The sequence below is a fragment of the Rhodofomes roseus genome (genome assembly GCF_022264815.1).
Source record: "Rhodofomes roseus strain CIRM-BRFM 1785 chromosome Unknown C8Q71scaffold_1, whole genome shotgun sequence".
Taxonomy (NCBI): domain Eukaryota; kingdom Fungi; phylum Basidiomycota; class Agaricomycetes; order Polyporales; family Fomitopsidaceae; genus Rhodofomes; species Rhodofomes roseus.
The window spans coordinates 1,659,134-1,673,352 of record NW_025952957.1 but is presented as its reverse complement, the minus strand read 5'-3'; the positions used below and the strand labels follow the sequence as shown (position 1 = coordinate 1,673,352).

The 14,219-nt window shown below is 54.3% G+C and overlaps 4 protein-coding genes across 4 annotated transcripts; 1 reads left to right on the top strand and 3 right to left on the bottom strand.

The window, feature by feature from the left end:
* The first annotated feature begins 165 nt into the window (after positions 1-165).
* On the top strand, positions 166-6,414 carry C8Q71DRAFT_801105 (beta and beta-prime subunits of DNA dependent RNA-polymerase). The gene is made up of 16 exons (XM_047925947.1): positions 166-456; positions 509-668; positions 721-1,040; positions 1,095-1,941; positions 2,000-2,221; positions 2,279-2,535; positions 2,593-2,606; positions 2,669-2,686; positions 2,740-2,760; positions 2,813-3,093; positions 3,150-4,552; positions 4,605-4,654; positions 4,702-5,540; positions 5,594-5,734; positions 5,792-6,019; positions 6,072-6,414. The coding sequence occupies exons 1-16, from the start codon at positions 272-274 to the stop codon at positions 6,300-6,302; spliced, it is 5,217 nt and encodes a 1,738-aa protein (XP_047784895.1). The 5' UTR covers positions 166-271; the 3' UTR covers positions 6,303-6,414.
* A 2,004-nt stretch (positions 6,415-8,418) lies between these two features.
* Positions 8,419-8,902, bottom strand: C8Q71DRAFT_698060 (uncharacterized protein; the record flags this gene model as incomplete). The annotated part of the gene is made up of 3 exons (XM_047920003.1): positions 8,419-8,592; positions 8,653-8,829; positions 8,882-8,902. The coding sequence occupies 3 exons, from the start codon at positions 8,900-8,902 to the stop codon at positions 8,419-8,421; spliced, it is 372 nt and encodes a 123-aa protein (XP_047784894.1).
* A 3,109-nt stretch (positions 8,903-12,011) lies between these two features.
* C8Q71DRAFT_29244 (uncharacterized protein) lies at positions 12,012-13,044 on the bottom strand. The gene is made up of 4 exons (XM_047917595.1): positions 12,741-13,044; positions 12,420-12,669; positions 12,130-12,349; positions 12,012-12,070 (listed from the first exon to the last, which is right to left on the bottom strand). The coding sequence occupies exons 1-3, from the start codon at positions 12,867-12,869 to the stop codon at positions 12,156-12,158; spliced, it is 573 nt and encodes a 190-aa protein (XP_047784893.1). The 5' UTR covers positions 12,870-13,044; the 3' UTR covers positions 12,012-12,070; positions 12,130-12,155.
* Positions 12,806-14,204, bottom strand: C8Q71DRAFT_731263 (uncharacterized protein). The gene has a single exon (XM_047922163.1). The coding sequence runs from the start codon at positions 14,112-14,114 to the stop codon at positions 13,221-13,223; it is 894 nt and encodes a 297-aa protein (XP_047784892.1). The 5' UTR covers positions 14,115-14,204; the 3' UTR covers positions 12,806-13,220.
* Between the last annotated feature and the right edge of the window lie 15 nt (positions 14,205-14,219).

The window sequence follows — 14,219 nt, the reverse complement described above, 5'->3', positions numbered from 1 at the left end:
GCACTGAGTGAGAGCCTCCGGTGACTCGTTCCTGCACTTCCGCGACGGCGGGGAGATCGTGTAGGTGGGACTCGATCTCCGTGAGTGATCCGCGTCCACGTGGTATCCCCGTGTGTTGCCCGTATGTCAGAAATTCTGGGCGTCTACGGTCAACAATTTCGCTCAGCCGGTCGATCGTGTCTGCAACTGCTTCTCCGCGACCGCTGCGTCCTCGGCGCGTCTGGTCTCTGCTCGCCGTCTGGTCTGCTGCACGCGTGGGCTCCCTTACAAGATGAATATCTCGCGGTCCTATCCGACGACGGTGACCAGCATCTCCTTCTCGTTCCTGACCACCGAGGACGTGCGACGCATCTCGGTCAAGCAAATCGTCAACCCCGTGCTTCTCGATGATCTCAACCGGCCAAACATTGGTGGTCTTTATGATCCTGCGCTTGGGCCCAGCGACAAGCAGGACATGTGCGTGAAGGAAGTGTACGATATTCGCCTCTGGTACTAACGGCTCGCGTAGCTGTTCAACATGTCACCTCACCTACTTCACTTGCCCGGGCCATTTCGGACACATCGAGCTTCCTGCACCCGTCTTTCATCCGCTTTTTATGGCAAACATGTACCATCTGCTCCGTGGGTGTTGCTTGTTCTGCCATAGGTTCAAGGTGTCCCGGAAAGTTGTAAGTAACAAGTATGTTTGATGCCCTTGTCGTTCTCTCATGAAGATGCCAGCTCTGTAAATACGCAGCCAAGCTCCGACTGCTGGAACATGGACTACTCATAGCCGCGCAGACGCTTGACGATATTCACGTCGCGACCAAATCCAGCCGTAAGGCGAAGGACATCCCGGGAGAGGAAGAAGATAATGTGGAGAGCGACCATGCTTTCGAGCAAAGGATCAACACATATGTGGCTGTCCACCTTGCGACTGCGTCGGGTAGCAAGCGCGACTCGTACAAGGACGGTCTCGTATACCAGGCACGCAAGGATCTCATAGACGAGTTCCTCAAAGCTACCATGCTCAAGAAGTGCCAAAACCCCAATTGCGGAGCGTGCGTATTGCGTCTTGTTCGTTGCGACTTTGTGTCAGTCTCACCGTCGAACAGTTTTGCCTACACCTTCCGGAAGGAGGGGTACACCAAAATCATCGAGTACGACCTTACGACCAAGCACAAGCAGCAGCATGCCTTCCTGCGCTTGACGCGACCAAACGTATTACTCGATCAACAGAAGGGAAAAGCAGCAGCCCATCGGCGGCAGCCGCAGCCGCGGAGTGCGAGTCCTGACGGCAGTTCGTCTGAAGAGTCGGAACCTGAACAGGAACCCGAGGGTGAGGATGTTCTTTCCGATGCCGACGAAGACCAAAATATGGACGATGTCCATGCTGGCACCGCAAAGTCAGCAAGTGGGAAGGCGAAGTCCAAGCGGGGACGCAACGAGCGTGTCATGCCTGCCGAGGAGTGTCGCGCGCACCTGCGCCGCCTGTTTGCGAACGAGCCCGTCATATGCTCCCTGCTCTACGGGCGGCACGGCCCCTTCGCCCCCATGACTGTCAACAAGCTCTCGCTCGCGAATGCGGACATGTTCTTCCTCGAGGTCCTCCCCGTCAGCCCGACGCGCTTCCGGCCACCAGCGAAGATGGCGGACATACTGTTCGAACACCCGCAAAACGAGCTGTTAGCTAAGGTACTGAACACGTCGTACAGGCTGAGGGACCTCACAGAGAGCCTGAAGAAGGCGAGCGTGAAGAGCCCGGAGAACGACGTCGACGAGACTGCGCAGCGGAGGATACTGCAGAGTCTGCTTGATACGCTTATTCAGCTGCAGGTAGACGTGAACAGCTTCATCGACAGTAGCAAGAACCCTGCGCCCGTGAGACAGGGTAAGCTACCTCCGGCCGGTGTCAAGCAAGGCCTGGAGAAGAAAGAGGGGTTGTTCCGCAAGCACATGATGGTATGGTTGTATTGCCCCCCGTTCCATCCGGTCGGCTCATAATTATGTGCTCTCTTAGGGTAAGCGAGTCAACTACGCTGCTCGTTCAGTCATCTCCCCCGACGTCAACATCGAGCCTAATGAGATCGGCATCCCTCCGGTGTTTGCGCGTAAACTTACTTTCCCGGAGCCTGTCACGCCTGTGAACTTCCATGAGCTCCGACAGCTGGTCATTACTGGTCCGCATGGATACCCCGGCGCAACTATGGTTGAATACGAGGATGGACATCTACAGTTCCTTGTACGTCTCGCTGCTCCTGGTCTCTTGACGGCATACTGACAGCACTGGACACCACAGGATAAATTGAGTGTTGAACAGCGCACCGCCATCGCGAACCAACTTCTAACGCCGCAGGAGGGTAATCATGGATCCACGAGTCGTACCGGACTGTTCACGCGTACGCCGGCCGTCAACAAGAAAGTGTATCGCCATTTGCGCGACGGAGATATGCTGATTCTCAACCGACAACCAACTCTGCACAAACCTAGTATGATGTGTCACAAGGCTAGGGTGTTGCACGGGGAGAAGACGATCCGGATGCATTACGCGAACTGGTATGTCTGCGTCGATGATCCCGTCCCTGGATCTTAGCTAACCTTTTTCTGGAACAGTAATTCCTACAACGGTACGATGATTCCGCTGGTAGTCCAACCTTATTTCTGATGACCCGTGTTTCGGTCCTTGTAGCCGATTTCGATGGCGATGGTCAGTTGTTGCCCTTCTTACTTGCTGAGCGCTCCGCTGACAGGGCACATCAGAGATGAACATCCACTTCCCTCGTGAGTATGCTTCCTTCGGCAGGTCTCGCCGTTGCTGACTCTGTTTCTGCAGAAAATCAGGTAGCCCGCGCAGAGGCGTCTGGCATCGCCAACACGGATAATCAGTATCTTGTACCGACGTCCGGCAAGCCACTGCGAGGGCTGATCCAGGACCATGTCGTTGCCGGCGTGTGGATGACTGCGCAGGATACATTCTTCAGTCGTGAGGAATACTTCCAGCTGCTCTATGGCGCGATCCGCCCGGAAGGCAGCGCCGGCCACATCAGTGGCCGTTTGGTAACCGTTCCTCCAGCCATTTGGAAGCCAAAGCCGCTTTGGACGGGCAAGCAAATCGTAAGGTGTCGCTCTGTATGGTGTTCACTTTGGCTGATGGGTCCGCTGCTGTTCAGATATCCACTGTGCTAAAGAACGTCACCCCGTCAGACTACGAAGGTCTTAACCTACACGCATCTGCCAAGGTCCCGGGTCATCTCTGGGGGAAGGATTCCCAGGAAGACAAGGTCATCTTCATGGACGGCGAGCTGCTCTGCGGTGTCCTGGACAAGTCCGCTTTTGGTGCCTCCGATTACGGCATGGTCCACTCCGTGTACGAGCTGTACGGAGCTGATGTCGCCGGTACCCTACTTGGCGTATTGAGCCGTCTGTTCACGAAGTTCCTCCAGCATCGAGCTTTCACATGCCGTATGGATGACCTCGCCCTCACGCCGGACGGTAACGCCCGCCGTGCGGATATCATTCGGAAGGGCGCGACGCTCGGGACAGAGGGCGCGATGGACAATTTCCCCTCGTTGGCCGACGCCTCAGCAGAGGAGAAACCTACCATCCTTCGCTCTTTGCTCGAGGACGTGCTGAGAGATGACAGCAAGATGGCAGGCCTGGATATGTCCGTAAAGGGCAAGCTGAACAAGCTCACCAAATCCATCGCGGACGCGGTCATGCCTCATGGTCTACTCCGGCAATTCCCCCACAACCATATGCAAGCGATGACACTTTCGGGAGCCAAAGGGAGCGCGGTCAACGCGCAGCAGATTTCCTGCGCGCTGGGCCAGCAGGAGCTCGAAGGCCGCCGCGTGCCTGTTATGGTCAGCGGCAAGACCCTCCCATCGTTCAAGCCGTTCGAGACGAAGGCCATCGCCGGTGGCTACGTTGCGAGTCGCTTCTTGACGGGCGTGAAACCGCAGGAATTCTTCTTCCATTGTATGGCTGGGCGAGAGGGTCTTATCGACACTGCGGTCAAGACATCGCGATCGGGGTACTTGCAGCGCTGTCTCATCAAACATCTGGAGGGCATCCGCATCCACTACGACAACACCGTACGAGGCAGTGACTCTTCCATCTACCAGTTCCACTACGGTGGAGACGCGCTGGATGTCACGAAACAGAAACACTTGCTTCAATTTGAATTCATCGCGCGGAACCGGCAGACTTTCGTCCAACGCTACAAGCCCAAGGAGCTACAGGAGTATGTCTCTGAGGAGGCCGAGGCTTACATGAAGAAGGTGCTCAAGTGTAAAGATCGAACGCAGCGCGATAAGTACAAGCCGGCGCTCTCCATATACAACCCCACTCGGTACCTCGGTAGTACGTCCGAGAAATTCGCCGAGAAGGTTGAAGAGTACGCGAAGAAGAACCCTCACGAATTGCTCAAGAAGAAGGATAAGGATGAAGCTCTGCCGATCCGTCGTCGCAAGACGCCGCTCAGTGTGAAACACTTCAAGTTGCTGATGAAGGTGAAGTACATGCGCAGCTTGGTCGAACCTGGAGAAGCAGTGGGTCTACTCGCCTCACAAGGGTATGTGGTACAGCGCCATCGCCCATGAGACCGACGCTGACGACGTGTCTAGAGTTGGCGAACCTTCCACTCAGATGACGCTCAATACTTTCCATTTCGCTGGTACGAGCTTTGTACTCGCCTGTTAACACCTGCTGATCACTAAGCAGGTCATGGTGCCGCGAATGTCACCCTTGGTATTCCGCGTCTCCGTGAAATTGTGATGACGGCATCCCAGAAACCGAAAACTCCTTCGATGACGATGAAAGTCCGTGCAGATGTCCCTCCCTCGGACATAGATATGTTCTGCAAGAAGGCCACTCGATTAGCACTCTCTCACGTAGTCGACAGAGTGGTTGTCAAGGAACGCCTGGCAGTCAACGGTAGTGCTCGAAGCAAAGACTTCACCATCGAATTGGCCTTCTACCCTGAGGCTCAGTACCAGGCGGAATATGACGTCGAGCCGTCGGAGATATTGATGTCCTTTGGCACGAAGTTCCCTCTCCTACTGAAGAAGGAGCTGCAGGCGGAGATGAAGAAGCTTGATGCAGACCTGAAGAACCAGATGAAGGAACTTGGGAAAGGCACTGCAGTCCGCGACACCGCTCCTTCCGGTCAAGGAGAGGCGGGAGAGGAAGACGCAGATGAGACTGGCAATCGCCGGGCGCGCAAGGACGATGATGAGGCCAGTGAAGTAGGAGACGGGGACGCTACAGCTGCTAAAAGGCAACGGCAAGCAAAAGAGCAAGCCACGTATGAGGATGATGAGGACGATGACGAAGAAGCTGTCGCTCTGGGCGAATACGATGACGCTGATATTGAGGCAGCATTCGCCTCAGCCGGAGAGGATGATGACGAAGACTCGGACGTGGACGAAGACATGGAACAGGCACAGGCCCGGAGGCGTCTCGGAGACGAGGTTGCAAAGGTCGAGGAATTGTTCATGGCGAACATGCCGAGCGCCACGTCCTTCTCCTTCAACGGCGCTAGCTGCGCCATTGGACTACAGGTACGTGCTATCCGCAATGATTACCGTAAGCTGCAGGCTAACGGTGATTGTAGTTCGGCTCCTCAATGCCAAAACTTCTCCTTGTCGGGATAGTGGAAAGAACTTGCGTCAAGACAGTAATACGTGAGATCCCCGGCATTACTGACTGCTTCAAGTCCAAAGACGACACACCGGAGGAGGGCTCTGTCTACACCGTGCGTGATTATTCGTAATCCTTGAACCACGCTCGCTGATTCATTCCGCTTGCATAGCTGACAACCAACGGATCGAACATCCCCGGACTGTGGCGTTTTGCCTGCGCGGAGCCGGCCCCGATGATCGAAGAAGACGGAATTTACTCGAACGATATCTATGCTATCTTGTGCGCATATGGCGTGGAGGCGGCTAGGGCTGTCATACTTCGCGAGATTGGCGGAGTGTTCGCCGTGTACAAGATTGACGTTGATCAACGCCACCTAGAGCTCATCGCTGATTATATGGTACGTCTAGTTCCGGCGTTACATCCTCGCATCGGTCCTAACTGTCCACTAGACGTTTGAGGGCGGGTACAAGCCTTTCAATCGCAAAGGCATCTCAACTAGCCCTTCGCCTTTGCTCAAAGCGTCTTATGAAACAACCGCTGCATTCTTGTCCGATGCCACTCTGCATGGTGACTTCGATGACTTAACAACGCCGTCTGGCAATATCGTAATGGGACGACTCAACCTCACAGGGACAGGGGTGTTTGATGTTGTGATGCCTGTGAACCCAGGTAGCGTCTAAGGGTGTATTGTACACGTATGTAGCTGTAGATCTGTACCGCAATGCAAAAGTAGAGTAATACGATTTGATGACCCCTGTATCCATGGTACGAACGCCCATAAGTAGTACTTGGAGGGCCATCAGCGATCGCACGGACGATCGGGAATAGTATCGCGGGTGGCGGGTGTCTCAGTGACATGCATGGACTCAACTTGCAGTTCTCGTCTGTCCTGTATGCTGCGAGTCTGAGTCTACGGACGGTGAGTCAGCTGGTGAGCCTCTCTGGGACGTTGTAGAGATTCCCTATCTCAGGCCTTCGATCCGCGACCGCGACTGTATTGGCCTGAATGTTCTGAAGCTCGCACACCCACGTCTGTCACCGCCCTTGCAATTGACTGTTCAGGCTCCTTGGATTTACATGCCAAAATGCTAATTGGAGACGATACAAGGCGGCCATGAACAACTCCAGTTACGCTCCGACATGTGCTACACATTTCAATCATCAGACTCGTCCGGAGTTCATTACGATGGCGCCACCGGAATCTTGGACATCTCTCCCCCAATCGGACTGGGCAGAGTAAAAGGTGCGATAAACGACTCACAGATAACGCTATACAAATCAGACGTCTGAGGACTAGTCGGGAGAGCGGACTACGACTTTGTCACCACGAACGCATGGTATCCTGCCGCAAAACGTGAGGCTGAACGACGCCAGATCAGGCAGGCAAGGCAGATCCCGATGGCCGGCTGGATAATGCATTTCCTGTGACAGAGCGAAGCATCGTCGCCGGATCAGCGTTAGCGGCAGTCAGGAGGGAAAGAGCCTTCTCTTGCATGCGATGGCCACTCCCTACGCCTGGGGATAGATCGGGCAATCTTCTCTCGTCTGCGAGTTCCAATGAGTTCGCCGGAGGACTTGGGAATGAATCGCCATGCAACGATGCTCTCCCCCCTGCATATAAAAGAGTGGGCACGAAATTCAGCATGTAACCAGCCCCCACTCACCGCAACCTCATCCCAGACAAACCTTCAGCAAAGCCTGCGTATACAGAGCGATGTGCCACCTCAGACAGTAAATCTGGCGGCTTCCCCTTCACGATGATGGTACTGACCGCTCTCACTGCAGAGTCAACACTGTTTGGACCAGGTTCGTTCACCCAGCACTTGCATGAACGTCTTCTGACACATCGGCTAGATGTGGCCACAGCGTTCCGAATGTAAAGTTCCACATCGTCGCTCTGTAGGTGTCTTCTGACTATGACATGTGCCTGTTCACTACAGGAAATCGAGGTCAGTCACAGCAGAACAAAATTCTCGACCCACGACTGACGTTTTTGTCAGATTAAATGCGAAGACGCGAAGTGTATACACAGCCCCAATCACCGTACCGACGCTCATAATTGTAGAACGGAATGTTGGCAGACGTTAGTAATTCTCCGTGATTACTCGCGTCAACGACTCACCGTATCCCAGTCGCCAGTGGCCCCAGCAATTCAGTGGGTTCGACTGCGCTGCCCTCCGCACGGTACACTGATTTTCTTTTCTCATAGCGCGTCAGATCGATGGTTTCTGCGACAACTGCATAGCGGCGGGCCTTGGTCAGTGAGGCTGAGACCAAATCTGGATCTCTTGTACAACGTCTTGGATATCGATGACGGAACTCTATCGGATCAGTGTTTAGTGTAGACGGAATAGGAGGCACCGATGAGTTCAATCGAGCGTGAAGCTAGAAGTTAATAGCCTAAGCCCGGCATGGCGTCATCGTTCACTAACGGCGTATTCCCCGCACCTTGCTCACAGGCCAACAAAATTTGCTTCATGCGCTTGCAACAGTTCAGCTGGACAATTTCATTGCGACATGAGGTACAGCGTCCCGAGTCTGGACAGACAAGTGAGACGAGCACGGCAACTAGAACGCGGTCAATTGCTTTGATGAATCGACATGGTAAGCTAGCGTTCTCGCGGGAAAACATGATGCTGGCCTGTGGTCGTTACACACAGCGTGACTGACTCAGGCTGATGTGGTTCTCCCGCGAACGGAGACCAATAGCGTCGAGATGCTCCGAGACAAGGCTGGGATCGTGTGTTTGAGTGAGCGATAAGAGCGTTCTCAGATGGGCACGACTCACCATACGGCTCAATCCTCGTCTTTGATGTCGTGATGTTTCTTGAGCTGAGCCAGTTCTTCCTCTCTGCGGGCTAGATCGGCTTTTGCGGCAGCCGCATCCTGCTTTGCAGGCATATGGTACAGAACTACAATGTACCGCTCTTGCAGATGGAAACCGTTCAGGTGATCGAGTGCGTTCTTGGCCTGGCGCGGAAGATGTCAGAATTGGATTAGGTGCTGCACCAGACCGTGTTGCAGACATACATCCATGACATCGTCGAAGACGACAAAGGCTGTTCCCCGTGTCTTTTGCTCATTGCCGATACGAATCTGGCGAATACTACCATAGCGGCCGAAGAGGTCATACAAGTCTTCTCCCGTGATTGTGTAATTCAGATTTTTCACGAAGAGGATTCGATTAGCACCAGGCGGAAGCTTAGCCTATGTAAACGTTAGCTCAGTGGAGAAGATGTACGGAGATGAAGGCACTTACAGCTGGGCGAGCGAGAGCCATGACCGTCGAGTGCAGGATCACGCGGGGGCGTGGTGGCGCAAGGACCAACATGGTCCTATGACACTTTAAGCGGACCTTAAATCCGAAAAAGGCAGGTGTGGAAGATCAGCTAAGCCACTTCCAGCCATGAAGGTACGACAGACGGGAATGACCACGAAACATGTCTCCGAATGCGCTTTATGACAATAAAATTGCTGAGAAAATAGCACAGTGACGTGTCATCTCGCTCTCTGCTACTTTGCCGAGCGACCCTATGATTGTAACAACGATTGACCTCCGAGTGCCGCAGGTCCTTGTCGCTAAACAATCGATTTGGTTCGGACTACTCGTCGGAGTACCAGTGCTAGTCTGGCCAGAAAATGTCTGCAGTACAGAAGCTTGTCATTCCGGGCGCTGTAGGCGGAGTGCGCATAGAAGGAGACCGGTGGTGGCAGTGACGACAAGCCCGACACGGATATTAGTGCCCGCAGGCAAAAATGAACAATGAACTTGGAGATATTTCTCATGGAGGAGAATGAATGCAAAAAACACGATGCCTCGACTCTCGAGAAAGGGAGCGTGCGATAGGAGCTCTTTCAAGCGGTACTGACACGACGTACAACGCTCCTGGCATCGGTTGACCTACTAGTAAGTTGAGATTAAGCATCCCATTCGTCTAGGTGTACCGGTATCACGGAGCGGTCTTTCCAATAGAAGTGAGAGCAACGACTTCTCCTCTTACTAGTGCCGACCAAGACCATTGCGCGCCGTCTTGGGGACGCCCATCGTCCACTGTGAAACATGCAGCGAAACTTCAACATTAGTGGAGCATGCCAGCGTAAGCATAGGCTCGCATACAGAGCGAGAAAGGAGTGTTATACAGCCTCGCCAACCATTGCTCATTTCCCTCGGAGTGCACGAGGTCATCGCTTCGCATGACAATTGAACCGCGGCAGATAGGCAGGTCCTGGCATGTTCTCCAGTGGCACTGACTTCGAGCTTCCCATCAAGATATGCTGGGGGCAAGATTCTGGTCATCGATCAGCACAGGGACGTGAGAGGCGTTATTGCACATCAGACAAGAACAAACCGAGTCGTTGACCCCGAGTCACCGACTCATCAGCCCTGATACACGTGCACCTTGCGATTATGTGCGGTCGAAGATAGTCCGCAAAGTTCGAAACCAGGCACACTTACCTTGGTTCCGTGAATTGGGCATCCTCTATATGTCGCGCGTTGTGTCGGAGAGCTGCCAGCATGAGTGCCATGTCGGCGAAGATCCCGTCTAGTGTGGCCATAATGTCGGACAATCCCCAAACGGACAGTGAAGTATTTCACGAACCACTTTTAGGCCCCATATCACGGATGAATGTAGCACTGGCCATGACGGAGGGCGATGGTAGCATTGTTTACCTGTTCACAGGTCAGGGGCCGCTCATGTACAGATGTCAGAACCCAGCACGACGAGACGGACCTAACAATGTCACAGCAACTGCCCACCCAACTGCCAGAGTAAATGCGGGAGAGCCCCGCCCAGCTTGTTCCCATGCGGAAGACAAGAACGCCTGCGATCAATTGTATGACGGCACCGATTCTCAGCTCAGCAGACCCTAGAAAGGCGAATCACCGTGCTCACCGCACCAGAATAGGCCGTCAACGTTTACGCCTTCGATCATCAGTGAGGCAAGGGACCTATATTTCCAGTGCCGTATCAACGATTCAAACCTGTCGTCATAATCGGCGCTGGCTCACGGCACCCCTGTGTGGATCGCCAGACAGTACGGCCTCCCCTATGCACCCGAGTCGTCATGCGATAGAGGTAACGCGCCGCGCCGGGAGGAGGTATTCATCAGAAAGCAGTGCGGCCAGTGTTCTTCTGCCGCGATGCGGCGGCGTCATTTTGCTTACTGTGCGCGCCTTCGATATGTTCAAAAACACCTGGTAGGCCATACCTCGGACTGTGATTCATGATCCGTCACGACACCACTGCATTGGCACCAGGGGTCGTTTTCAGAGGATGCGGGCTGTTCTCTCACGCGAGTCACCACACTCAACATACCATTGGGAAAGCAATGTAGCACGCACATCTCCGACTTCTTCCGCTCGGTCAATCACATAGCGGACGAATGACCCAGTGGAGTACGGCACATTGCATACGGAGCGCGCAGACAATGCTCCGACAGTTTTTATGAAACAACGAGGCCATTCTCCGCTGCAAGACTCGCCATCGAACATTGATCGAGTAACGACAGAAGTCACCAAATGCTAAATGGACGGCAACCTGGCGTTCGGCCCTGGGCATGAGAGTAGCCAGAACAGCCCACGCGCCGATCGATTCCAACATGCAGCAGTGTCTGAGCAACACCGAAATAATGAACCTGTTCCAAACAAACGGACAGCGTCAAGCCTGGGAAGAACGACGGTGCGACGTACGTGCCATAGACTACAGTTGGCTGTGTGAGGATTCTGGCTTTGAATTGTGTGCGTGGCGCCGATCGCGACACGCTGTCCCGGAGAAGTCTTGGAGAAGTCCATCACGACTGCGTCGCGAGATCCTGTTTTGCGCGATTTCGCACCCGAGCTAAATCAGCTGATGGCTATATGTGGCCATCTCCGGTTCTACAACGACACGCTTCCAGTTGGCTGCGAGGTTCGCTACCGATGGCATCTTACAGTTCCCGGAGGAATGTTATAGAATGCCATCTCTCGGAGAGAAGTAGAATTATCCCTCCGGCACACCGGTGCCTGAGGAGCGATTGATCAGATGCACATTGACAAGCGTTGTGCGTGCAAGGACGCATCGAAAGGGCTTCCCATGCAAGTTGCACTGCATCGCGTGTCTTCGTTGAGGCCCACACCTAGCCTGCGCTTTGTGAGTCGCGAGAGCGTCCAGGGTGTTTCTGGCTTAGCTTCCAAAATAGATGGCCCCTCCACAGGCGCGAAGACGCACATCGTACGGTGGCCTTCTTTACTTCGGGACAACATGACATTCGTCTCGTCAGACCTCGCTGGAACAGCGCACACCGTTATGAAGCTGTAGGCCATGCCAATATACTTGAATATGAGACGGCGCGGGCATACATGAAGTCACCGTGTACCATCACCACAGAATGCCTTCCGGCTACTTGCAGCGAGCTCGAGGTGCCTGAAAGGGCTAAAGTTGCTCAGCGATCGCCGCCCAGGAGCCTGCTTAGTACATAGTGATATCAGATCAACTCTCCCCGTTGCTTCGGAAAAGAGCGACTCACGTCACCAGGGCACCCGGGTCTGCGCTTCATGCGAGCTTAGAAGCTAATCGCTCGACCTGCTTGCAATCGCTGGCTCCGCGTGTGCACACAACAGTACCCCTTTGTTTGGCCTTTGCGTCAGGGACTACGCATTTGATGTCCTCGAGATCAGGACAAGGGCAGTCCGCCGGATTTGAGACGCAAATGAGGCTGTTAGGACATAGATACTGCGAGCATGGTACTAGAGGATTCGAGGATGCGCGAACATGTTCACTCGAAGTTCTGGCGTCGCAATAGAAAACCCTCCTCACCGCTATTCCGCGTGTGCCATCCACTGTCCCGGGCTAGGAGATCCCGAGGACCTCTGCTGCTGATGCATGGGTTGACCGAACATGTGCTCGAAGAATTGAAACTGTGCCCAACCCGATAAGACCAAGGATGAGAGCGTGTACAACAGAACGAGTTTATGTAGCATGTTGAGCGAATGTCGAGTCCCCTCGAGTGACCTGCGAGAGCGTAGTGACGGTGGCTCTGAGTCGTAGTATGGTCGCTCGACGTGTTCTTGCCACGGGCGATGTACGGCGGTATTTATTTGTCAACATCAACAAACAAACGCGTCGCGACCCACTGACCTTGGGCTTGGTCGCGTCGGGCCTTGATACATCGTACAGCACCTGTTCTGTGTTGCCGAAACACATGCAAGAAAGAGTTCGATGGATAAAGCATAATAATGCATACATGTCGTAGAAGTTATTGTGCATACATTTTTTCGTGATGTGTGATGACCGGAACAGCTCGTATACTACATATGTACCACCCTGCAAATGGAAGGCCTAGATTGTTGCTAGTGAGATAACGTCGAGAAAGAGTGTCGTCGTGGATGTAAAACAAGCAGTGATGATGAGATGGGGAGACGGGAAAATATTAAACAAAGAATACACGATATCAGCAAAGAAACCCATGAAACGCACACGGCCAAGTCCGTCCCAGCACTCCAAAGATGCAAGGCGCGCAGACGCCGTCGTCGTTGGCAGGTGTCCGAGGCGGACGGCTGTGTTTGCGAGCGTTGGGACCGTATAGGAACCTGGATAATCCGCGTCGCGAGCACGACCTCAGGCCATACTGCCCCGCTGGGATCGCGGTCTGCCCCTTACGTCCTGGAGCTTCCGGTGTGCAGTTGGAGGAAGCAGTCCTGCTTTAGCCCAGGCGACTTCGCCGGGCATAGCGGGAGGTCCCATGGAGCCTCGCGCCCTCCGTGGCTGAATGTTTTCCTTTTCAGCTTCCCTCCGCATAGCTACTAGGTCGAGCTGCGAATCGTCGGCACTCCCGCAGATGTCAACGTCCATATCCTGAGAGGAGCACTCAGTGCTATTTTCGGTGATGCAAGTGTCCCGGTAGACATCGAAACCGGGGTAGTGGGGAGACTGGCGGTCGGGTGCAGCGGTCTCGTGTGGCGTGGGGTCGGTCGCCAATGGCTCTATGGACGGTTGCCCGACGACAGGGCCGACGACGTGCGTGCGTGAGATGTGCGCGTCGAAGGTAGTGACATGGACGTGAGGCGTAGCGGACGAGCCCAACGAGTTCCCATTATTAAGCCGCAACTCGGGTGAGGGCGCCAATACGGATGCAATGGGCTGAGGGGGCCCATCGACCATAGCCTCCTGTTCCATATCCTCGTCTGCCGCCATGCTGACGCTTAGACGGCTGAAATCGAGTTTCTTGGAGGGGCTGTCTGCACCCTTCAGAGCGGCACTGAGCCTGCGAGACGATCGACGGGTGCGAGGCGACGACGGATCATGGTTCTCGCTCGATTTCTGCGGCGAGCATGCGCCGTCAACCGCAAGGATGCGTCGTTTGGCAGGGCTGCGACGAGACGAGCCACCAGGAGAAAGCGGACGCTTGATCACTCTATGAGGCGATGGAGTGTTGTCGTCGGGTAGCAAGAATTGCTCGAGAGGAAGATCGTGCAGCGGGGGACGACCTAGACGCATATGCATAGGAGGCATATTGGGAATGTGGAAGACGAGAGGACGATGAGGAGTGGCCCTAGTAGTCGCAGTCGCGGTTATAAGTGAAAGGAAGATGCGGATGTGGCCAAAGACAAAGGTAGC